General features: G+C 34.8%; 1 protein-coding gene across 1 annotated transcript; it reads left to right on the top strand.

The window, feature by feature from the left end:
• Nucleotides 1–14,930: 14,930 nt before the first annotated feature.
• Nucleotides 14,931–23,934, top strand: LOC121430579 (neurotrypsin-like). The gene is made up of 6 exons (XM_041627898.1): nt 14,931–15,015; nt 15,472–15,687; nt 17,330–17,407; nt 20,903–21,193; nt 23,260–23,350; nt 23,697–23,934. The coding sequence occupies exons 1-6, from the start codon at nt 14,931–14,933 to the stop codon at nt 23,932–23,934; spliced, it is 999 nt and encodes a 332-aa protein (XP_041483832.1).
• Nucleotides 23,935–24,742: the final 808 nt, after the last annotated feature.

Genomic DNA, 24,742 nt, shown 5'->3' with positions numbered 1-24,742 from the left:
GATATTGACTGTGACTTGTTAGTCATTCTAACAACGATCGTTAAATACCACAGGCTCAATAGCCAATAATGCTCTATAGCAATGTTATGCCATAAGTATCTGGCCAATGCCGATAAAGGTTTGATCGTGTTTCTACAGGATCGTTCAAGGAAAATATGCAGAAAGAGACAGGGGGGGGGGGGAAGTAAAAAAATATTAAACAAAAATTTGAAACCCCCTTTTTGCATAAAAAAAGTTAATTTCGGCACTGAAGTGCCGCAGGTATTGCTTTTGCAAAAGTGAATTTGCAGTTCTTTACTCTGTATGTGGCATATTTGGGCGCACTGTCCTCTCAATTCAATTAAATTTAATCAAACACTTGTCTTCTGATTTCATCCTGTTTTAGATAAAATGTATAAATCAATGTCAATGATGTCCAATTAATACAATACAAATACTTAAAAAAAATACCGCAAAACATGTATATACGGATTTATTCAAATATGCAACAATAACAAAATACATATATCTTTGCGTACACAATAACATTGATTTGAATAAATCGAGAAAAATAAAACTAGCCAAACGCTGAAAATTTCATCAAAATCGGATCTTAAATAAAAAAAATATGGCATTTTAAGGTTCTGTTTGTTTTTAACAAAAACAGTTGTTTTTGCAAACTGGGGCATATAGGCACAGCGGCTATTAGGAACACATAATGGTCACTGCTGGGTGGTAGGCCAGCTAGGAGTAATAAATCATTAATTCACTAGCACTGACTAGTATTAAGAATATAGCTCAAGAAAAAAAGCAAGAAGTTCATAATAATTAGGATATTTACAATGTTTGAGGTAATGTACATATAATTCATATTTTGGGCAACATTGAATATCATTGTGATCATTATGATTGTAGGAACTCTTTTTTGTATACACTGTTATAATCCCAAAGTTTCTAAGTGTAATCCTTAAATTCATTACTTTATTGTGCATCTTTTATAGTTGAGGGATATCTTGGCTGTTTCAAGGATAACACAACTGACAGAGTGTTATCTAGCAAGGTCACACTTTCTAGTGAAGCGATGAGTATTTCCTATTGCATCTGGTTTTGTCGAGATTATACCACATCTTATTATACATACCTTGGTGTTGAAAATGGAAATGAATGTTACTGTGGGGTAGCCAGTGATAACTATGCGAGACATGGAGTGGGAGTTGATTCGGACTGTTCTGTTCCTTGCCACGGAGACCGAACTGACAGCTGCGGTGCTTCAGGATACATAGCTGTCTTTGAAGGTGAGTATCAATTCTAAATTCGATGATTTTGATTTCCCACTCAATGGCTAATCGTTACCCTTATTTCATTGAAAGAGGTACACCTCATATTATTCGTTTAAACTGAAATATGGTATAATCAAAGGAGAGGGATGTCTAGTTAGACATAAAAAAAATTTGTTAATGAATTTTTATAGGCAAATCCATTTATAAGTACATCATGTATTATGAAAAATTGAGAGTTGAAAAAATGTGGCAAACATCGCCTTAAAACTTTATATTCACTATATTTTAGCCTATCAACAGATTAAAGAAGGGTAATTATTTACTAGGTTCTGCTTTTGTTTTCTTACTTATTTTTTTCTATAAGCTCTGTTTTATATAGCTTAGTTCAAAATACCGTTATTTGTGATAATTCCCTTAAGTTTTTAAAGTTCAGTTGAATCTACGCATTTGTTTTGATATTAACAAGATGTATACCTTCATTCAGAAAAAGATAAATGGTCTTGCCTTTCGGCACAAAACGAAAGTTACATGATGCCCAATTCACGATCAAACTATATGGTAACAATGTGCAAGGGTTTGATAAAAAATAAGGTATCTTGGGGTTATACCTGACTCACTTTTGGCGTAGTGTGAGCATAATTATAAAACATATAAGTTTTTTACCTACAATAATATTGAAGGTATTCGCCGCATAAAGCACCCAATACCGTAAAATATTCTTATACCTTTGTTTTGTTTTGATTTTACCACATATCGATTGTGAGAAGAAATACTACACGATATACCAGATATTTCCATATTCTCAACTTTTCATTTCCGTTCGGGAATTGTTACCCAATACACCAATGCTTCACAAACATGTGTATCGCAGTAATATCAATAAATGTCAATGCCTGCAGAGGAAGGAGAGAGTAAGGCTAAGAAAACCACATAGGGGGAACCGGGTCACGAGTCACGTGACCAGCTGGGAGGATGGTGGCTCCACCCAGTGTTCCAGTTGCCTGGGACGGTGATCCCCCTACGAAATATCCGATAATCTTGGCCTTTCCCCGCCATTGGCTCACAGAGCTCTTGGTCATTCCATCCCCTGCATGCTTCGAGAAATGATAATGAAATTGCCAAGTACTAAAAAACACCCAAGATGCATGTCGTTTACAGGTTACAACGTCCTGTTAATAACAACCCCAACCATCCAGCCAAATATTTAACAACCCCAACCAGCCATCCATTTCTTTACAAAACCATATATCAGCCTATGAAGATACATAAATGAATCTTACTAAGCAACAAGACATGCAAACTCATTTAGCCACCCCATTGACAACTGAAAGTCCAAACTTCCTCTAGAGTATAACCATGAGGTAATAGCTTTGTACCAACCATCTGTTGGCCTAAAGTCTTGTTGATAACAACCCCAACCATCCAGCCAAATATTTAACAACCCCAACCAGCCAACCAAAATATGTGTATACAACCAAGGAGTTACTCCTTGGTACAACCCCAACCAGCCATCCATTTCTTTACCAAACCATAAAATCAGCCTATGAAGATACATAAATGAATCTTACTAAGCAACAAGACATGCAAACTAATTTAGCCACCCCATGGACAACTGAAAGTCCAAATTTCCTCTAGAGTATAACCACGAGGTAATAGCTTTGTACCAACCATCTGTTGGCCTAAAGTCTTGTTGATAACAACCCCAACCATCCAGCCAAATATTTAACAACCCCAACCAGCCAACCAAAATATGTATACAACCAAGGAGTTACTCCTTGGTACAACCCCAACCAGCCATCCATTTCTTTACAAAACCATAAAATCAGCCTATGAAGATACATAAATGAATCTTACTAAGCAACAAGACATGCAAACTCATTTAGCCACCCCATGGACAACTGAAAGTCCAAACTTCCTCTAGAGTATAACCATGAGGTAATAGCTTTGTACCAACCATCTGTTGGCCAATAGTCCCGGTTTTCTACCAATTACATGGTTATGTGTCATAGTAATCATATTTTACCATTACTAGCACATTGAATGCTAATTGTTTCATTCATGCTACCCATTTGTGCCCGTCTCGCATGTAATACTGATAAGATATATATATACATTATTTTTTTTTCTCTCTTTCTTTTTTCAACCCTTGGGCTAAAAAGAAAATCGACTGATTAAATATATCGACGGAATCCGTAAATGCACTTTAAGGAACATCAATACAGAGGAATGGGGGGGGGGGGGGTGGGAGGTGGGAAAATGTCTTTCCGGACGGAAATTAGAAAGTGAATGACTCGATTTCATCCGCGCTCATCGCGCATTCAGAGCATTAGCGCATTTCGGATGTGTAAAATTACCGCGCACGCTTTAATGTGATACAATCCTTCCGGGTGCGCGTTTTGACCGACTTCCCCCAACAGAAGTACACGTGAACTTGACCTCCTTCTGAAGGGGAGTGAACTGGTTCATAGTCAATATTTGTTTACATACTCAAACTTGTATTCTCTCCCAATAGAATTTATTCGATAATCGAATAAACATATTATTGTTGTACGGCATGAGGCTCTTAAAAAATATATCCAATCTACAAAAATAAACAATAGATATGCAGGATTAATATCAAATAAAGATTATTACACACCACAGTGTACACTTCTTACAACCCTAAATTGGCAATTTGTTGAACAAAACATCACTATTGTTTTATTAGTATTCAAAATATTTCATGTAAAAACCTTTAAGTACTTCAAATCGCTAATTACTCATTTAACCTTTAAAATATTGCATCCGCTCTCCCCGACATTCTATTCCCTAAAACAGTTCAATCCACCAATTCTATCAATACTTTTAAACGATGATACAAATTGGTCAAACATTTACTGTATTATACCATTTGTTCTAGTATTCCTTCTTTGTTTGCCTTTTTTTTTAACTTTATATTATTTTTTTTTATATGTATTCATGTTTATATTATCACGTTTAAGTTCTACCATAGCAATATATCTGGTTGTAAAGATGGAGGGCTCTTTTGTAACGCGATACACTCACTAACGTGATTTGTAACTGAGCTAGACTACCCTCCATCTCATTCAATCATCTGTATTGAATGAAACATGAATAACAAATAACTAACAATACGCAATATATCATTATATGTTCCTATGCATTATAATGATTTACATGCTTTGTGATATTTCTGACTTTCTAATGTAATGTTATTTTGTTTGTGTGAACTGAAATTCAATAAATACCATTACAATACAATATTTGCTTCGGAGACGAAATCTCAACACAGGCACACGGCAATTTAAAAATCGCTTCAACCGATAGTTGGTTCCCATATTTTTTATCATTATATATGTTTGGTATTTGTATGTTATTATTTTGTTTTGATCGTGCACTCTGATTTTTTATCATGTTTCCAGTTCATTTTGATTAAGAAGTGCGAACCTGACTTTCTTTATTTGTTTCGCTCTCTAATTTCTTTAAAAATGCAATTGCAGTACGAGCCGCCATGGTGCCAACGACGAATACGCCACCTGAATCAATGAGTATGTTCCCTACTTATCATGCTTATAATGAAATGCATTGTGATTATTATACTATATACTTATTTCGTTGGATAAGATAGGACTATGAGCAAATGAATTCAATATACGTTAAAGCAATCCATTGTTACCATTGATTGATCGACTGATTGAGTCTATTATATTTTTTTTTCATTTACACTTTAAACAAAAATCACAATATAAAGTAGGGGTCTGATCCTGTAAAAAAAATCATGATCAGATAGTCACTTTTACTCTTTTTTTTACACGGTTTTGGCAAAAAGTTTTTTCTGGTTTCGCGGTCCCTGAATCATGTTGATACGATGCTTGAGACATCACACTCTTTGATTTGAACTATCTCCAGTACCTGTTCGAAGAAAGTGTCAAACATTATGATTAAGAAAAAAAAATTCTTGCATTAATAATGTTAAATAATTTAGATAAAGCTACAGATTGAGTGTGATATTTAACTCAATCTGTTAAATGTAGATGATTTTACATTTAACTTGTTTAAACATACGTTTTTTGGATAAGGGGCAGGGTTTACTTTTCCATAAATAACGACTTTTTAATACTCTCTCTTCTTACTGATGTAAATTAAAAAATTGACCGTCAATGAAATTCCTATTCCTTTTGGAATGCAACACATAACTAACAAATAATTGTTAATATAATCAATCAATCTTAAGACGAAGATATAAAATAATTGTGAGACTATACTAAACAGGTAAACATGCTCGATGAGCATGTCGCTATTCTGTTGGCTCAAATTTCCATGTTTAATGTATTATGTAACATTGATAAAAATGTATGTTAAGTGACATCGAGTAATAAATTCAATTCAAATTATAATCCATTCGAAACAGCTACTTCCTCGAATTCGACGACATCCATTGTAGCTTCAACCAACCAGATAGCCACAGCAAATAACGGCGATAGAATTTCATCAACATCATCATCCTCACCATCTTCATCTTCTTCGTCGTCATCATCATTATCATCACCACCACCAGCACCGTCATCATCACCAATACTTTCATCATCTCTTAAACCTCAAGGTACATCCAATCCTCATTCGGCAGGAAATAGCACAGGTAATTTAAAGAACTCCTGACAAATGATGTACACCATATACTTTCAGTAAAACCCTAAGCTTACAATTACCCTTTCATTATTTTTCTATTTTACTTTCTCCTAGGATATCAATACGACTCATATTTACAACAAATGATGACAGTGATAATAAAAGTAATACAACTGTAATTAATTTTGGTAATAATGCAATTTTGACGATGAAAGCAGCTAATGCGTATGAAATTGATAGTGATCAAATTATGTTATGTTTCACCGTCGGGACACAATAAATTCCAATTCAAAATGCAACACGCGTCCGTTAAGACAAGCAAGTTAGTACAGAAAAATGAGTGACTTCTCCTATATACAACGTTGTAAAATGAAAATAAATGAATCAATAAATGAAATGAAATAAAAAATGTAGAAAACTCCCAATGCAACCACCATGACCGCACCGCAGTACTGCAATAAGAGTGAAAAATTACATGTCGCAGGTCAATCTAACTGAATTAAAACGCATGAAATATGCCATACTAAAGAGCCGGTTACCAAAGACTCACGCAACTCTATCACTTTGAAATTGTTCTTGACAATTTCGGATTAAACATAGTTATATGATCAATTTAAAAGTATAATATCATGGAATAATTGGTAATCGTGATTCACACAGGCTTATATGCAGGGATCGGGGGAGGTGTGGCTGCTGTTGTGATCATCATCATAGTCATGATCGTCGTCATCGTTTATTTCAGGAAGAGAAGGTTTGTAGCAACCTCATTTATTATAAGGAAGTGTAAATGTGTAGAATATAATACATTTGGAAATTATTCCACGAGAGTAAACGAGTTGACGACTGTAATTCAACTTACATTTGTTTCGTTATTAAATAATAGAGAAAATAGAGGATATTACAGCTCTCGAAGACGCTTTATAACTATAAATCTTTGCTTTTCCTTAAACACTCGTTCTTGAATGGAGAATTAAGCCACCGAATATTGTCCAATATTGTTTAATCGAATTTAGATCCTGAGTGTTTACCAATGTGTCGCTAAGATTCACAGCAAAAATAAAGTGTTAGGAACCCTCTAAGAACAGTATACATCAATATTTCTACCCAATTGTATCTAACAATCAATTAAAGGTCACATCAGAGGACAAAGGGTATTGTCTCTCCACAAAGGGCAACCCTGTCTCCAGCCAGCAGGCCTCCAGCATACGATGAGATATATGACTTCGGTATCCCCAACGGTGCAATGGCAGATTCATCTTCTGCCAGAGGCTTCCAACCTGGGGCACAAGCACACAGTAGCGCGAAATCAAGAGGACATAATGAAGTTCTCCTTGTAAATTTGAATCCCAGGAAATCATCGAATATATATGAGGGGACAATGGAGGAATCCCCAGACACAGATCTGAGGTCACATGCTTCACGCGGCGCCACTGCGGTGAAGCAGAACAGCGTCCTTTACGCCACGCCTGACAAGAACGGAAACGGAGCACAGGACGGCTACGACGAAATTAATCTTGGAATTGCACCCTATTCTTCTTTTGAAAATCCTAAGCAGCCAACCGCCCCGGCGAAGATGGTCGACAGAATGAGCGTTGATTACGCCGCGCCCGACAAGAACGGCGGACGAAACGTCACCTCGGATGATATGGACAGTCTGTATGCCATGCCAGACAAGAATGGAAACCGGAACCCTTCGGATGATACTTCGGAAGATGTCGGCAGTTTGTACGTGATGCCCGATAAATCCCGAGGAAAGCCAGATGGACGTGATGGCGACCAGGATCCATACGCAAAATATAATGATTCATTTTCTGGTGATCAATATAATGAAATGGAGATGGTTGAAAATGAACTTTATACTATGTAAGAGGTGTCAGATTGAAGTAACAGTAAACATGGTAAGTAAATGGGGATTTTTTTTTTCAGTTTTATTTGAAATGTCATAAAAATGCCATTATTAAATCATTCCATAATTACAATTTCGTACACAATCATCCACACATCTTATTTTTATGCCCTTTACACTATCATGTCCACTCAATTAATGCGTTCCTTCAAGACATACAATAAATGTAACATGTGGAGATGTTGATTTGTCGTATTGGAAATTATGTGCAAATTAAAATATATTCATCATCACACAAGAATTTCATGCTAAACGGAAATGAATTCATCTTAAAAGCTATGCCACCTTTATTATTTGCTGACATAGCGATAAATTTTCTTTGATGATACAGCTAAGGAAAGAGAATTTCTTACCAACATATGGATAATTTCACCTTCATTATAATTACAATAATGAATCACCTAATGTAGTTGACAAAGTATAACAACCAAAACTACGGCAAAGAATGTAAATAATGGTAGAGATACAGGGGTCCATTGACTACATTTTTTTTATACTAATCTGGTAATCATGACAAATTAATAACCACTTTTGAATACTGTAGAAAATTTGGAATCTTGATATGTTATGTAAGCTCGCTGAAATACGAAAATATGTTGAATGTAGGTAACTGATGATTTTGATATACCAAATGTCAAAGGTAATTGTACTTGATCAATTATCTGATTGTGCAGTAGATTTATGTAACTATGCGATATTACAGAAACACATAGCAAATGCAAAATAGACTTAATAGTGTTTTAGATTTACATTGAACTAATTGTGTTCTTACCTGCTGTTTATTAAATGTGTATAGGGTGATGTAATAACATTTGGTGAACGGGTACCGATGCAATCAGGTAGTTATCAGTACTACGTAATAGTGTCGTATAACATTACTTACTACGCATGTTATTCAGAATCGATACCTAATTTGTTTTTATATATATATATATATATACATTCTTTTTATAATAAAGATTGTACAATACATTATTTAAAAAGATGACATGTTTTTATGTACAGTAATTCAGGTAAAAATCAGTACTACGTAATATCAACGTTATTATATTGCTTATAAACCTATGTTATTCAGACATTTTCATGCTAAGTTTTTTTTATATATTTTTTATACCTTTATTTCATAATCAAGATTGTAAACTGTACATATACAAATGGGGAAAATGAAAGAGCTTTGTTCACGAAAATGACATGTTACTTATGCAGAGTACGAGTATTTCTATCATTCAATGATTCTTGTAATTTCTTGTTTTGAATCATTGCACTCAAAATCTAACTCCGACCCGCTGCCAATAGGGAGTATTTAATTACTGAATATTAATAGATTAAATCTGAACATATTGGAATCTAAATCCTTTGAGATTAAGAAATATAGCTTTTCCATTGAAATTGTATCCAGAGTTTGACTGCATTTAACAAAGGCTCATGTAATTTATGGTACATGCATGACAACGGGAAATATCAATAAGTATGATTTACCCCATTCATTCTTTATTTTTTCATGAAGAGAAAATAAAGTTTTTACAATGATTTTCTGTCAGAGTTACTGTGTTTCATATCGGCATCGTATTCTAGTGTATTTGGACTGACAAATTCGTAGCCAATGTAAAGTCATAGCTATTGATATTGAGTTTACATTACGTTTACGGTATGTGCTTCTAATTGTGCATATATATATATATATATATATATATATATATATATATATATATATATATATATATATATATATATGCATCCAAACAGCAAACCATCCATCTCCAATTATATTTGCTGTTTGGATGCTTATACAACAAGTCATGTTTACTTTGGTTTGGTATAATTTCTCACTATCCTGATTATTACGTGAGAAATTTTTATTTTGCAATACGTATAATCAACAACAACAACAACAATAATAATTAGAATAGATATATAATTACATGAATAATAGGATATATATATATATATATATATATATATATATATATATATATATATATATATATATATATATATATATAGGTCAGAGCTGATTTCTAAGTGCAGACACCGAACGAGACCAAACCGGACACCACCGAAGCGTCAAATTGACCCGCCGCACCACACAAATAGCCAATAACGTCAGTCTGCCTGAAGATCGCCTCAAGTCCGGGCGTGAAACCGCCGGTAGCAGACGTTTAATAGGCATGAATATGGATATATATATATATATATATATAACGGATATGAAATTTTTACAAAACTGATAAATGAAAGGAGCTTAGAAGTTGGTCGAAATGGTGTATAGTATCCCGATATGATAAAGAAGTTAGGTTAAGATATCTCTATCTTGTCATTATTATTATTTTATTCACTTTTATCAATATTTCTATTCTTAATAAAAGTTTCCATGATGAAAAACGTTTATTTGTGTGACGTTTTTTAAGATTAATAATGTATGTATTCGTTTCTTGTGTATGAGGGTTTGAATATGAACTGCCATGAAATAATTGTTTAAAAAATATGCATGGACTGTTATTTATGGTCGACAGTTTGATGTTTATTTATTTCAAATGAATAATTATATTTACTACAAATCTTTACTACTGATGCACTATTTTATTGCAAATTCTACTACTACTACTACTACTTCTACTACTACTACTACTACTACTACTACTACTACTACTACTACTACTACTACTACTACCTCTACAACTTCTACTACTACTACTACTACTACTACTAATAGTTCTGTACTACTACTACTTCTACTACTACTACTACTACTTCTTCTACTACTACTACAACTACTATTTCTACTACTGCTACTACTACTATTACTACTACTACTTGTATTACTTCTGCTTCTTAATGTAATAATAACACATGATGATAATAAGACGCTTTAGATATACGGATGACGTAGTAGATTTTTATGCACTTTTTGTGTAAACAAGTTATTATATGAACAATTGTCAATTCATGATTTCACAAAAGTTTTAAAAATACGATATGAACATTATGTTGAATGCGTGTTCCTGAAAGAGGAACGTGATTTGAAAATGACTCGGGTGGTCTATTGTTCAGTTATCGGCTCAATAATTTCAGGTAGACTGTATATAAATCAAACAAGAGGCTGCACCTTTATGAAACGAAAAGGAGTGCCGGAATGAACAATGTACTAGGCCATGTTTCTCAAAAACTGTGCTTTCAGTAAAAGTATGGAATACGTGTTAAAATGTATTTAAATGCGTGACTGGAATGTCGCATATTCAAATATTAGGTTAAGATGGTAATTTTGAGAAACCAGGTCTTATGCCATATCATTTACGAGGCGAAAATGTGGATTCTTGGAGGTGGGTTTTTTGACAGACACCCGCGAACCTGTAAATCAAAGATCCGACTGTTAATTTGTAGGATCCATAGTAATAATACTGTACAGTATTGCGAGAAGCAACTGTATTAATGCCAACAGTATCATAATACACGACATCTGTGTAAATTGTAAGCAGTTGGTTATTTACCTCATTGCTGGATTAAATGAAGGAGTCAAGATGGACCTGGAGAACTAATTAGGAATAAAGGTAAATATAATTATATTTTCATTATTTCGTCTGTCATTTTAGGGAAAGCCGTCACAAAAACATTCAAATTACTTGCATAATTGTCACTATCAAAATTATAAATATATTCATGCGTTAAAAATGAAAGAACAATTAATCTTTTTGATTAATAGCGGTGTTCGATCTGCAGTAAAAAAATGAGTTTTGCAATGGGATAATATAAAAGGTATATTAGTTGAAATAATAACAAAGAGGAAGAAGTTTGGCGGATTCTGGCAACGAATAAGAAATTTGTGGATATTTGAGATAGCAAATACTTAATTCTCAATGGCCAACTTGTTTTAATAGTGACAAGCTATTATTGTGAATTCAATTGTCAGGGGTTTATTCTCTTGTCCTGAATACCTTTTCTGTATACTTTTTGAATATATTTGACTTTCTTATTCTTTGTCTTTCACTGAAAAAAAAATCAAGTGTTCATCTAACTTTTTTTTGCTTGACATTTTTTTTTTTAAATCAACTTCCCCTTTCGTTTGTGTGTGTATGGGGGGGGGGGGCTCTAATAAAGCGTGATTTAGCCTTGGTAGTAAATTGAGTTGTGTGCAAGGAAGAGAAGGAAAAATATAAGAATAGAATCATGGTTAAGTATTGAAGTGAATAAACAAGAATTTTTTCTAAAAAATAACGACTATGTATATCTCAAATAATACGAGTGGATAATAATGATAATCATAATATAAGAGTAACAACACCAATAATGATAATGATAAAATAGTTAAGTTAAATGTTAATTGGTAAGGATTATTTTCCATTTGTACTTCGAACAGCAATCAAAAGAGATGAAATTAAATATAATGACTAAATTATTCCGAACAAATACATGTGGCTTTTATTTTATATGACATTTAGTCATGTTATGTATTAGAACAAATCGATGAGGTTTTGCTCTATATCACAACATAATATTACATTTTCGGTCATGCATGAAATTTCCTCGGATTATAAAACCTTTATTGTTACCAAAGATCAAAAATTCATTAGTTGTTCATGGTTTGTCGGATCGGATTTACATAAAATCCTCACACGTATTAGGATACAATTCTCTTATCCAAAATCCACTTTTAGATTAGATAGGCCAGCAGAAGGTTGTTTTGCTTGTGACGTGTCTCCCATAGAATTTCGAGTTTTGTAAACCATCCGATTAAGTTACGTCTTTTAAGCCTATCCAGGGGCGGAAATCTCTCCCAAAAGGTAGGAGGGACATGTGGCTGGAAAATTTGACTTGTACAAGGTTATCACCCCAAATTTAAGGTCATTTCGACGAAAATGAATTTGACAAGCCAAAGAAAGGGGGTTATCATCCCAAAATTAAAGCCATCTCGTTCTAAAAAAAAAACATTTTATACAGGGTTGGAACCAGCCTTCGCCAATGGGGGGGGGGGGGGTGAAATTTTTTCAGCCATATTTTCCCCGATCGGCCGCTCGAACATGATTTTTGTTTTGTTTCTTTGAAGTGGTAGTAATAATTAATTCTTAGCTTTACTCTTATAAATCAACATAAACATATAATATCATAATCATAATTTATATAATGCGAGCGCAAAGCGCGAGCAAACTTTTTTTTTGGAAATGTTATGTACAGCTTCCCTAAAATTGGGAGATTCTAGGCAATGCTTATTATCCTGAAAAGATGTCTATGCAACTATACTATGAACGCGAAGCGCGAGCGGAAATTTTTGATACACGTTTTGAACTGATCGAAAAGGTAGACCTACCTACTGCTTGCACTTAGCCATGAAGACGTTACATATTTCAACAATCAAATAATGCGAGCGTCATGCGCGAGCTGAATATTTTTACATACGTTTTCAACTGATTGAAAAGGCAGGCCCTACCTGTTAAGGACTACTTGCACTTAGCCATGAAGACGTTAAACATTTCAACAATCAAATAATACGAGCGCGAAGCGCGAGCTAAAATTTTTTGACATTTGTAGTACATAAAAATTGAAATTTTCAATCAATATTTGTAATCGTGACAACTAAACAATTGATGCGAGCGCAAAGCGCGAGCAAAAAATTCCAGATTTAGACACTCTATTCATGTTTTGTAAATCATGAAAATGATGAGTATTAAGGGGATCCATCTACATTAAAGGGATGATCCGGACTGAAAATATTTATATCTTAATACATAGAGTAGAATTCACTGAGCAAAATGCCGAAAATTTAACCAAAATCAGATAACAAAGTTATTGAAGTTTAAATTCAGCAATATATGGATATGGATTGCTCTTAATAAAGAGCTGATATTTTTCGTCATTATTACTTTGAGTTTTGACAAAGGACCGAGACATCCTTAGGACAGTCATCATACGAACATGAGGACTATCTTTCTATTCCTCTTGCTATGCGCGAGATGAAACAAAGGGACAATTTGATTAGTGAATTGATATCTTATTTATTGAGGGCGCGGGATTAACGTGAGTGCAAATTGCGAGCCGAAAATTTGTGATAAACAATCATGAACAAAGGATTTTAAGTAGTTTGTTGGGTTATCAATATTGACACATACCACATACATAACTCGAAAATCAAAGGCGAGCGTGCAGCGCTAGCTGATACGTTTTGACAATCAGACCTAAAAAGGGATATTTTTAAAACTTTATGGCATACACGAAAATGATAAGTACCTGATAAATCAAAATTTGCGAGCTCGTAGCGCGAGAAGATAATGTTAACATTCAGACCATAAAACTGACATTTGTACAGAGCACTTTATAAAAATCTATTTGTAAATCACACAAATTAATGAAAGTTTGATCTCCGAGGTGAAATATGTTTTGAATATTGACTTCCAAACTTGATATTTTAAGCTCAATATCGAATAAGTTATGTAAATCACCTAACGGTGCGAGCGCGGAGCGCGAGCGAAAATTTTATTTAGTGGCATGAAAGATTCTTTTTATTTTCCAAGTCTTCCCCTCATTTTATTTATTTTTTATTAGTCACAGGTCTTCCTCCTTTTCTTTTTTCTCCTCTCTTTCCCTTTTTTTCTCTCTTTATTTTTTTCCCTTTTTTGCTTTTTGCTCCAATAGATCCCCCTGGATCCGCCTACGTTATATATGTACAAATAGTAGGGGGGACATTTGATATTGTGTCCCCCTACTATTTTGAGAAGGGGGGACACGTCCCCCTGGGATTTCCGCCCATGCGTCTATTGAGGAACGAAAAGCATCACGAGTTAGTCGCCCCCTCTTGTCGGTATTGGTCACTAGTTTCAAATAAATAGAAGTTCTATAATTGGTAACTGGGTGTGCATTTGTTAAGAAAAAGAAGACAGGATGTACTTTTTTTTCTCTAAAGAATAAACACTCTATTTTTGTGAATAGAATTTGATGTAAAACCGAAATAAACTTTTGGGATATACTTACATTTTGATCAGGTAGAAAACCAGAAGGGAATCATGAACACATATTGGTTCGCCCCTAATATAATTTTTCGTATGCTCAGAACGTCCCGAAACCACTGTTAAGTTATACTTCTGATATTTGCCCCAAATTTCAATTGATCTGCAGATTTGCCACTGATTGTTGTACATGATTTAGAAATGGATTTGCATCGGATCACCCTCGTGTTTCTAACGGCTCTTCTAATGCAGTACAGTAACCACATGGTCAGATGCGTCATAACAGGTAAACGAATCCTGTTTGCGAAGTATCATGAGTTTTATTCATACAGAATAGATTGAGGCTAGGTTAATTACACGGCACCATGTATGTAAAAGATGTAGATCGCCGTAATTTGCTTGATTAGTTGTATCCATCTGCCTTATTGATTCGTGGGATCTTAGAAAGTACTTTGAAGTGATTTAAGAAAAAAAGTTTACAATCAAACGAAAGACAAATTATAATCTAAACAACGTCAATATAATATTATCGGAATTTCTTTAAAGGTAAAACTCGCTACAGTGATCAGATATATTTGCTGTCTTTATGAAAACCTAATATAAGTACATGTATATTGTCTGTAGAGGATCGGGTGACAGTTGGAACTTGGAAAAAGTTGTTCCCTTTTGAAGCTTATCCTGGCAGCAGATATTGTACTCTTCTCGATTCATATTGATTTACCAACGTTTCTCTTTATGATAGATGTACAACTGGTTGGTGGTCCATCATCTAATAAAGGTACAGTAGAGATCAAGCAAGATGGCGGCGATTGGGAGACGACATGTGGAATAAATCTTGACATAAATGACGTCATTGTCATCTGCAGACAGTTAGGATTCACTGGAGCAAGCATAGCAATGAAGACCATACCTTATGGACAGAATTCAACCCCCGCCATAGGTTTAGGTTGTGACGGAAGTAATTACATACCATTTAAATATTTATTTCACAAAATACCATCACATACCTTCCTAAGCTAGTATATTTATATTCTTTATTGAACAAAATTATAAATTTTGTATTTTTTTACCACAATCATGTTAAATTTAAAACTGTTTTGGCGTCCCCATGCATGGGAAGCGAAAAGCCAACTGACTCCCTATGACCCGCAGGTCTATCTTCCCGAACTGACTTGTAGTGTGCAGGTGGACCACTCCACCGGACTTCCCATATCAGATGTGTGTTTGATTTCACAACTCTTTAGTAGATATCACATATGGCCGAAAAGGTTGTTAGTGCATAGAGTTCGCGGTTCATGGAGGATTTCAAACCGCTGTGAAGAGTGCATCGCCAACGCGGATCAGGGCTGCAATGGCGCTGATCTGTCCGGTGACTGCAAAGTTCATGTGCACCCACTACTCCGTGTAAACCACAGTGTGCAGCTCCTTGCTTTGGGCAGGGAACTGCCTATAGTAGGTGGTTTCAGACCGCCTCGAAGTTCGCCAGTTCCAGGTATTCTCTGATCGGGAAATTTACCCCGATCAGAAAATACCAGGTATTTTGGTAATGTGAAAGCAAACTACGCGTAATTTCCCCGAAAGAAAATACCCGCTAAATAGTGGGTACTTGGCGAAATTACGAGAACTTTCATGGGGATTTTTCCAAGGTCGCAGGTATTTTGGCGATGTGAAAGCAAATTACGGGAACTTTTAGCCCAGCGTGTCGTTGGGCGCGGCGGCGTGGGTGGCTGCTGGGCTAGTGATTTTGAATCTCGCGCCTTGCCTGCTTATCAGACCATACTGCGCATGCTCGTAACTTCGGGAACTTATCCCGAAGGATGTGTTTCGAGGCGGTGTGAATGCAGGAATAATTAACAGGTATTTTTTAGCCTTAAAAAGTTCTCGTAATTTAACGGGGATTCTTGTGATCGAGGCGGTTTGAAACCGCCTACTAGTGATTGGGCATCGACGCCTGTTTCATTCCAAATTACCAATACTGTCTCTAGAAAAAAAGATTTACTGATGCCACAGTCAAACTGGCAAAAGAGAATAAAAATAAACCAAATTTGAAAATCAAATGACAACCAGCGGTCAGTTTGGAGGCAGAGTGAAACAATTTATCTGCCGATGTAAAGTGGCTCGAACTATCTAGAGCCGCCATCTAATTATACAACATTGATTTTCACTATAAAATAGAATTACTCAGGGGCTGCAGAACAGTTTTCAAAGTGGGGGGGGGGGGGGGCTGAGCCAAAAGTGGGGGCTGACCATGCTAAAATCACAATTATATGGTCATTTTTACAAAATAGGTCAAATATGGATATATGATGGAGGGGTATTGTTCGCCTATACCATCATTGTCTTTATTGTATAGTCCAAAGCTTTTAAGTTCTACTTGTCAGATATTTAAAAAATTCTATATGTGGCTTAATCTCTAATTATCTATCACATATCTACTCTCAACGATACGAATGCAGGGATGACATTCTGTCTTTTCAATAACCCCTGCATATATCCTTCATTATGCTTGCATTAAATGTTAAACATATTTCAAGATAGGGGGAAAAATGCAGACGTAAATCAGCAGACTGTTGTTTCTCATGTTCACGTTTCATTTCTAGATGAAGGTAACCTGTCAGCATGTCCTACATTACCAACTTTATCTTGGTGTTCTTCAGCAGGATCAGCATCTTGTCATGGTAATTACAAAGTTATAATTGATAATCATAATATGCAGACATCACTTAATTTTAATCAATTAAATTTGAGTCCAGTTGGGAGCACTATGATGAAGTATTACATAAGCCTTGTTAATTTGATAGGCAAATACAACTTCTGCTACAAAAAATAAAAATCTTTTAACACATGCGATATTGACTCTTCTTAGCCATTTTTACAAGGATTGGTGATACCATTGGCTTAATAGCTAATAATGTGATATAGCAATGAAATTGGTTATGTCATTTAATTTTCTTTTCCACTTGCAATATTTACAATTTGTTTCGTACATTTTGATACACAATTTAGAGCAGGAAAACATGTAACAAATTTCTATGTACATATACATGTATAATAATCATAATAATAAAAAAAATATGTCGTAAGTATACCGATAAAGGTAAGATCCCATTCACTAAGGCTCGTTCGAGGAAAATATTACAAGAATAAGGGACAAGGGATATGAAAATAAAAATGTAAAACAAAAACCTTTCTGCTTTAAAAAAAAAAAAAAAAAAAAACAGATTGTACTTTGGAGAAAGTGAATTTTCTGACCTTTACTCTTCATTTGGCATATTTTTGGTGTGCTTTGGCTAAATTATTTCATTTTACTAGTAATTCAGTTCAATTCAATTCTGGCTTTGGATGGTATGTCCATTTGAAGAAAATAAATGTTTATTGAATGACTATTCAATAAACATTTATTTTATTCAAATGGACATACCATCCAAAGCCGTATAAGATATACAAATCAATAACACAATAATAAAACAATGGATGGAAATACAATATGTTGTGCGCATGGAAGAAGGCGTATGATAAACCCAGAAAAGAAGTGAATGTGTCTCCAAAAAGACTGACCTTATAGCTCCAGTAGGACTGACGTTCTATCTACAAAAGTACTGACCTTTATAGGACTGACCTATCCCCAAAAGGACTGACCTTTTTTCATCAAAAAGATGCATACTTTTTCTCTTGATTTTATCTTGTATTTTATCTTGTGAATTACCTTAATTATTTTAAGGCTAGTACAGTGATACTCTTATCCTTTCTCTCTATCTCCTCGATTCGTTAATCCAATGCTTTCTTATCCCAATTTCCTATCCTGATGAATTTTATCATGTTATCATTTTTTTCAATGTACATGTATCGTTATGATATTTCAAATGATTATATCCTAAAAATGGTTTTAATGTTTTCGATATTAATTCCATTCTATGTTGGACTTCTAACTACCCCCCTTCTTTTTTTTCCGAACTCCAGTTACACCAGATTTGCTTAATCAAATATATTTGAATTTCCAATTTCTATTGCAAATTTATTACGAATGCCCCTCTCATATTACTGTTCAGCACCGACGTGTTGATTTTTCAGTATGTTATATTTCTACAATTTTGCAGTGGCATGTTTTTTTCTAATGCATCTCGAGACTGTCTAATTAATTATTTTGGCACCCTTTTTAGTATTCCCATTTTTAACGTGCGATATTTGGTGTAAGAGTATTTATATTATATTTATGTCTTGGGAGCGGCATGTGTGGGGGCTCATGTCTTCAGACAACAGTGATGTATTTCGCTTTTGTGCCCCCTGACCCAGGCGCGTAGCCAGGGGGGGGGGGGCGGTCGCCCCCAAAGAACGTCCCCAAAAAGAAAAAAAGAAGGGAAATAGAGAGGAGAAAAGGAAAAGGGAAGGGAGGAAAGGGAAGAAACGTAGCTTTTTTCCCCCCTTTTTATTCGTTTTTCTCTCAAAAGAGAAACTCCTTAATTCTTGCTTTATATTTTTATATGAATTTTGCTTCCGCGCTGCGTGCGGTTAAATGACAATATTGAAGTTCTCCATTGTTTCCCCCACCCTTTCTCTAACCCTATTTTTCCACCTCAGCTATATGTGTTTCTTGCCAGTTAAAGTTCAAATGTATATAGGGCATGGATTTAGAGTAAAGTTAGGCCGAAGTATATGAAGTTATCCTTTTTTTTATTGATCGCGTAACTTCTGGTCAGGTCGGTTCCGGGCGGGTAAAATCTTTACATCAGTTTCTGCCGTCACCTCTATAAAGTCAACTTCTCCCGCTTTTCAGCTCATTACTAAACAACCATAATTTTGGGGCAAACAGGTTCCTAATTTAAAAAGAGGAAGGTATAAAATTCGTGTCGTATTGAATAAAAAAGTACAATATTTTTTTATCAAATTCTATTAAATTTCATGTCATTTCCCTGCACATTCATCTCATGTCCTGTTTTGCGCCCTCAGTTTGAAATTTTGAATGACACTTACGTTTCTTTGATTCAAAATGAAGCGCTTCAGGATAAGTCAAAGAAATTAGGCATCCTTTTTTATATAATTTCAATAAATCACAGAAGTTTCAACTTTTTGCGCACTATTTTCCTTGTAATGAAGTTCAATAATCTTAGAAAATCAATTGAATTAGAGCCGATGGAGATACCTGCATTTGATGAAACGTCCGCCCTTTGAAATTTCAGAGTTTCATTGCTCTGCGCAGGAAGGAATATCTTCCTCCCGACAAATAAATTTCTTCTCCTCTGTTTTGTTAAAGATAAGTTAAAGATATGGACTGTCGCTAAATTGTTTGTAATCAATTCTGATCTTTCCAAGAGAGGTATTCAATATATCTTTGAGAATACCCTTTTCTCGGGACCCTTTCCATGGAAAAAAATTGATAAAACGCTTTAGCTTCCGCGGTTCGCTCGGGGTTATTAGTATTTTAATTTCCTCCATTGTATTCCTATTTTGTGCGTTCACAATCACTTCTGGAAACAAGGTTCATGAAAACAAGGTTCAAAAATCGTCAACTGAATTGGAGCTGATATAGGTACTAGAGACAAGAGAGATGGCTCCTTTTCATTTTAATTTATGAAACACCAAAAGCTTCGCGCGGGAGGGGAAACTCCCCCTCCCTGCACCCACCCCCTAGGGACCTCGCTTCGCGCGCGCTGTTAGTGTGGGCACGCTTCGCGTGCATTTTCCGCCCCCTCCAAAAGGAAATCCTGGCTACGCGGTTGCCCTGACCCAAATGCCGTTCCTGCATTTCTTTGCATGTTCATGTACTGTAATTTTTTTTTATTCTAGTGTAATGTGTATCTACTTTTTATATTGGTCAAATAAAGGATAATGATAATAATAATAGGACTGGCCTTCTTTTAATAGTTCGCATTTTTCTACAAAATAAATTTAAATGATTATATGAAATGAATTTAATTTATTACATAACGTCAATGGCAATTGCCAACATTTTGTTCAATTTGAACAAATTGTTGCAATGCAATGTCAATTATTTTCAATAAATAGAATGCAAATGCTTAAACAGAATACCTGTATACATGTATATGGATTTATTCATGTATGCAATAATAATATCGGTATATATTATGTGTACACAACAATATTTAAATAATTCATAATCCTACGTTTCCAAATGCAATACTGAAATGTTCTTACTTCATCATTTATCCATTTAGGTGAGGGATATCTCGGATGTTTTGTGGATGATGTGGGTAACAGAGTGTTTTCTGGCAATATGAATGTTAGTTCATCGATGAGTATTTCATATTGCATCCAGTTCTGTCAAGAGTCTACCACAGCTAACTATGCATACGCTGGTGTTGAAAATAGGGGTGAATGTTATTGTGGAGGAGCCAGTGATAACTATACTAGACACGGAGTGGGTGTAGATTCGGACTGTTCTGCTCCATGTCATGGAGACCCAACTGACAACTGTGGTAGTTCAGGATACATAGCTATCTTTATAAGTGAGTTCCGATCTTAGAAATAATCATTTCCTATAGACAATGATGTATCTAGTCCTAGCTGACATGGGATGACACACGAGTGAATAATTACTTTGTTTTTATATCCTCTGCATTCATGAATAATACAGAATTTTCAAAATAAAGTATTATACATGAAGTGTCAGTATGAATAAAAGAGGAAACAGACAATGAAATATTTTGATAGTAGGAGACTAATGAAAGATTAAACTTATTTGTACTTGTAGTAGTAGGATAGTTAAACGGCCATAAACGGCTAGGTTTTGTGAAGATGTGCGATGTATGCATTCATATATTTTATTCATATAAAACACTGTATTATTTTGTTATACTCTCATACCCCCTCGGGGGTGCTATACAGTTAATAAATATTATCTTGATAAGACTTTTGAAAATACAACCAAAAAGGTATCCTTAAGTAATATGCAGATATGATAAACAGAGTATATTGAGTTGAATGGAAATCAGTCAATAGATGTTCATGAAAAAAGAGAGGTTATAGAGAATGATGGCGATGGAGGTGATGACAATAATAATGAACACTATTAAAACAAATCTGTCAAATTGACTTAACTAGACCAGTACCCAGCTGGGTGCAACTGATATGTCTAGTCAAATTTCTTACATATATTAGAATATGTGTCAGAAAATAAAAATACGACTAGAAAATAGTTCAATATAAGTAGAATAACAGTTTTACCCAGCTGACCCTAATAACTAGTCATGTTTGACTGATTTGTTTCTAGATTAAAGGGTATGTTCCCTTAAAAACATGACACATTGAAAATTCTTCTTCGTTCTCTCTATATTTTCTTATTCTTTCTACTATTATTGCTATTATTATTATTCATAACATCATCATTATTTATATCATTAACAAAATCATCATCATTAATGTGTAAAACTCTCACAATTTACTATGTATGATAATAATAGTAATAATATTAATAATAGTAATGAATAATAACAATAATAATAATTAAAATAATACATGTGACTTATCCACCCTCCACAGTACTAGGCGCATAAAGATATAAAGAAGTAAAAAGAAAGGTTTCAAAAATATTTTCAAAGATTCAACAGAGACACAGTTATAGATTCCTAAAATACAATTTAAAATGGTATTCTTGAAAGACTCAACCAAAATACAATTTTAAATGGTATCCTTTACCAATAGTTCAGGTCCAGTTCAGTGAAGCCACATCTACTATTGCCTCAACCCGGTCGACTGAGGAGATACAAGATATAAGTACCCAAAAGAAACCGATGACCAATCAGCCAAGTTCTGAGATGACCAGTGGTCATAGTACCAGGAATAATCTTACGTCATCACCAATCGCCACAACTTTCTTCTCCACGCTCCAGCCAAATAGTCACAGTTCTTGTAATTATAGACAATTAAATATTAAACTCTCTGAGATTGGATACTGTATGTCACTCTTTGCTAATTTGAATGATTTCACACCGAATCAAAAAAAGATACTGAATGTGTTTTGTGGTGGAGAGAGAGAGAGATTAAGAATGCTTTTATTCATATATAGACTCTTTGGGGACCGGTAAGGAGAAGAATATGAAAATATCACAACCTGGCGCAATGAGATTATAACAGGCAGTTTCACATCCAGAATGCACGACTAAATCAAGAACACAGTAAATCTGTTGTAGATGCCTGACAAATGACAATGAACAGCTGGGAGGTCTTTGTCGAAAATTGGTGAACCGGAATAGCAGTTTCTTCGTAAATTTCGGAGCTGACGAAAATTTACAAATCTGTCGGTTGTTCAGAGGCCACGACGAAACTGTTGTTTTGATTCCTCATTTTCGACAAAGACTCCTTGGTTGTTTATTGTCATAAAGAGCATTTAACAGTACATGTTCTATGTTCTTGGATCCGTCCTGCGTCTGAAAGCAATAAAAAATCCCAAGCAACTCTAAATAAAACAATGGTAACAACTACAAAAAATTATATGGACTAATTCATATAGAATCATTTTTATGTACAAGCGATACCATTTCTGATGTGTGTATATCCAATTTAATCGCTACAGGTCTAGGCGTTGTACTTGGCGAAGGTGTTGTCATCATTACCCTTAGTGTACTCCTCATCGTCTTGGTAATATACAACTTTCGCATCCGAAGGTGAGTCCCATTTCTTATGAAAGGTCTTGTATTTTGAATAAATAAACATGGCGTGGGAAACTCCCAAAATAATACATTCCATTTGAATACAAACACCATACCTTAATATTTAAACATAATAATGTATCAAGGGTAGCAGAAAGTATATTCTGGTCAAGAGAAGCACGATCATCTCAACCCAGCAATTACCATATAATCAGGGGATGTCCAAGTATTGAAAGAACCGAATCTTTAGAATACATAGAGCCTTATATACCAGGAAATGACTTCTTAACGTTATAAGAGTAATAGGCCATTTGTCTAAAGTATTATATTCTCATTTTTTCTTAAATTTTGTACTCTATAGGATGATGAAAGACTCTAACAAGGATCAAAAGACACAGCATGTAGATTTGGTGGAATCATCAAGTTCGCCTAAAAAAGACACAGGTTTTTATCATGATATTCAGGATGTCATGATATCGGATCCATCGGCAACATCTGATGGAGACATTCACTACTCTTCTCAGATATACGAACATAAACGTGCCAATGTATTGAATCCTGACGACACCAGTGCACCACACTACTCCTATATGATCTAATGGAGGACTTTATAAATGGGTCTCTGCAAAGAGGAACTTGACTCTTACAAATAATTCTGTTCTCCTATGATTCAGTTATTTGATCGGTAATCAAGAGCAACTCAATAGAAATCAAACAATAGACTGTTCCTTTGTGCGATAAGTATGGGAAGGCGGGGTAAGTTGAGCATAGGTGCAAGTTGTGCCACCACCTCCAGGCCAATAATGAATAAGTCAGACATTGTGGTGGTGTCATGTATTGATTACCCATTACATAACCCTTTACTCAATCGTATTGTTTTTGACTTTGAAACAAAAAGTACTTTTTTTAGACGGAAAAATACAAATTTCAGCAAAAAAGTAAAAAGCGGTGTAAAATAGTGGAGTGCTGTTTCCCCATGCACGTCTTTAAATATGATAAAGAAATAATAACAATATTGTTAGACCAGGTATGGATCTTCATTCTTTTCATAGTGTTTTAAATGATGGATGCATAAGAATGAGTGGATGTGAAAATATCGCATTCAGTTCGGACTGGGGTACTTTGAGCCAGCCAACGTGGGGCAAGTTGAGCCATAGTAACTCTTATGGTAATAAGAGTGAAAAAAAAATAAAAAAAAAATGAAAAGCCATTGACATGCAGGCAGAAAGGTGTAAATTCACATGACAGTTCTTTTACTTTTAGCGGATGTTAGTATTTATAGAGAATTAGCAAGTGAAAAGACTTGAAATAAAAATTGTCATGCTGCTTCTTCCTGCATACATTTTGTACATAGTTTTTGTGGCCCAACTTACCCCAGAAGGTGGCACAACTTACCCCACATATGGG

The sequence above is a fragment of the Lytechinus variegatus genome, chromosome 17, assembly GCF_018143015.1.
Source record: "Lytechinus variegatus isolate NC3 chromosome 17, Lvar_3.0, whole genome shotgun sequence".
In the NCBI taxonomy this organism is placed as follows: Eukaryota; Metazoa; Echinodermata; class Echinoidea; order Temnopleuroida; family Toxopneustidae; genus Lytechinus; species Lytechinus variegatus.
Note: the sequence above shows the minus strand (reverse complement) of the source record. Positions and strands in the feature narration are given on the sequence as shown.

Excerpts from the sequence above, each read along its gene's own strand:
- LOC121430579 (XM_041627898.1), top strand. The coding sequence starts at position 14,931 with ATGGATTTGCATCGGATCACCCTCGTGTTTCTAACGGCTCTTCTAATG. Across the intron at positions 17,408-20,902 it reads AGGATCAGCATCTTGTCATG|GTGAGGGATATCTCGGATGT; the intron begins GTAATTACAAAG and ends TTATCCATTTAG. Across the intron at positions 23,351-23,696 it reads TACAACTTTCGCATCCGAAG|GATGATGAAAGACTCTAACA; the intron begins GTGAGTCCCATT and ends TGTACTCTATAG.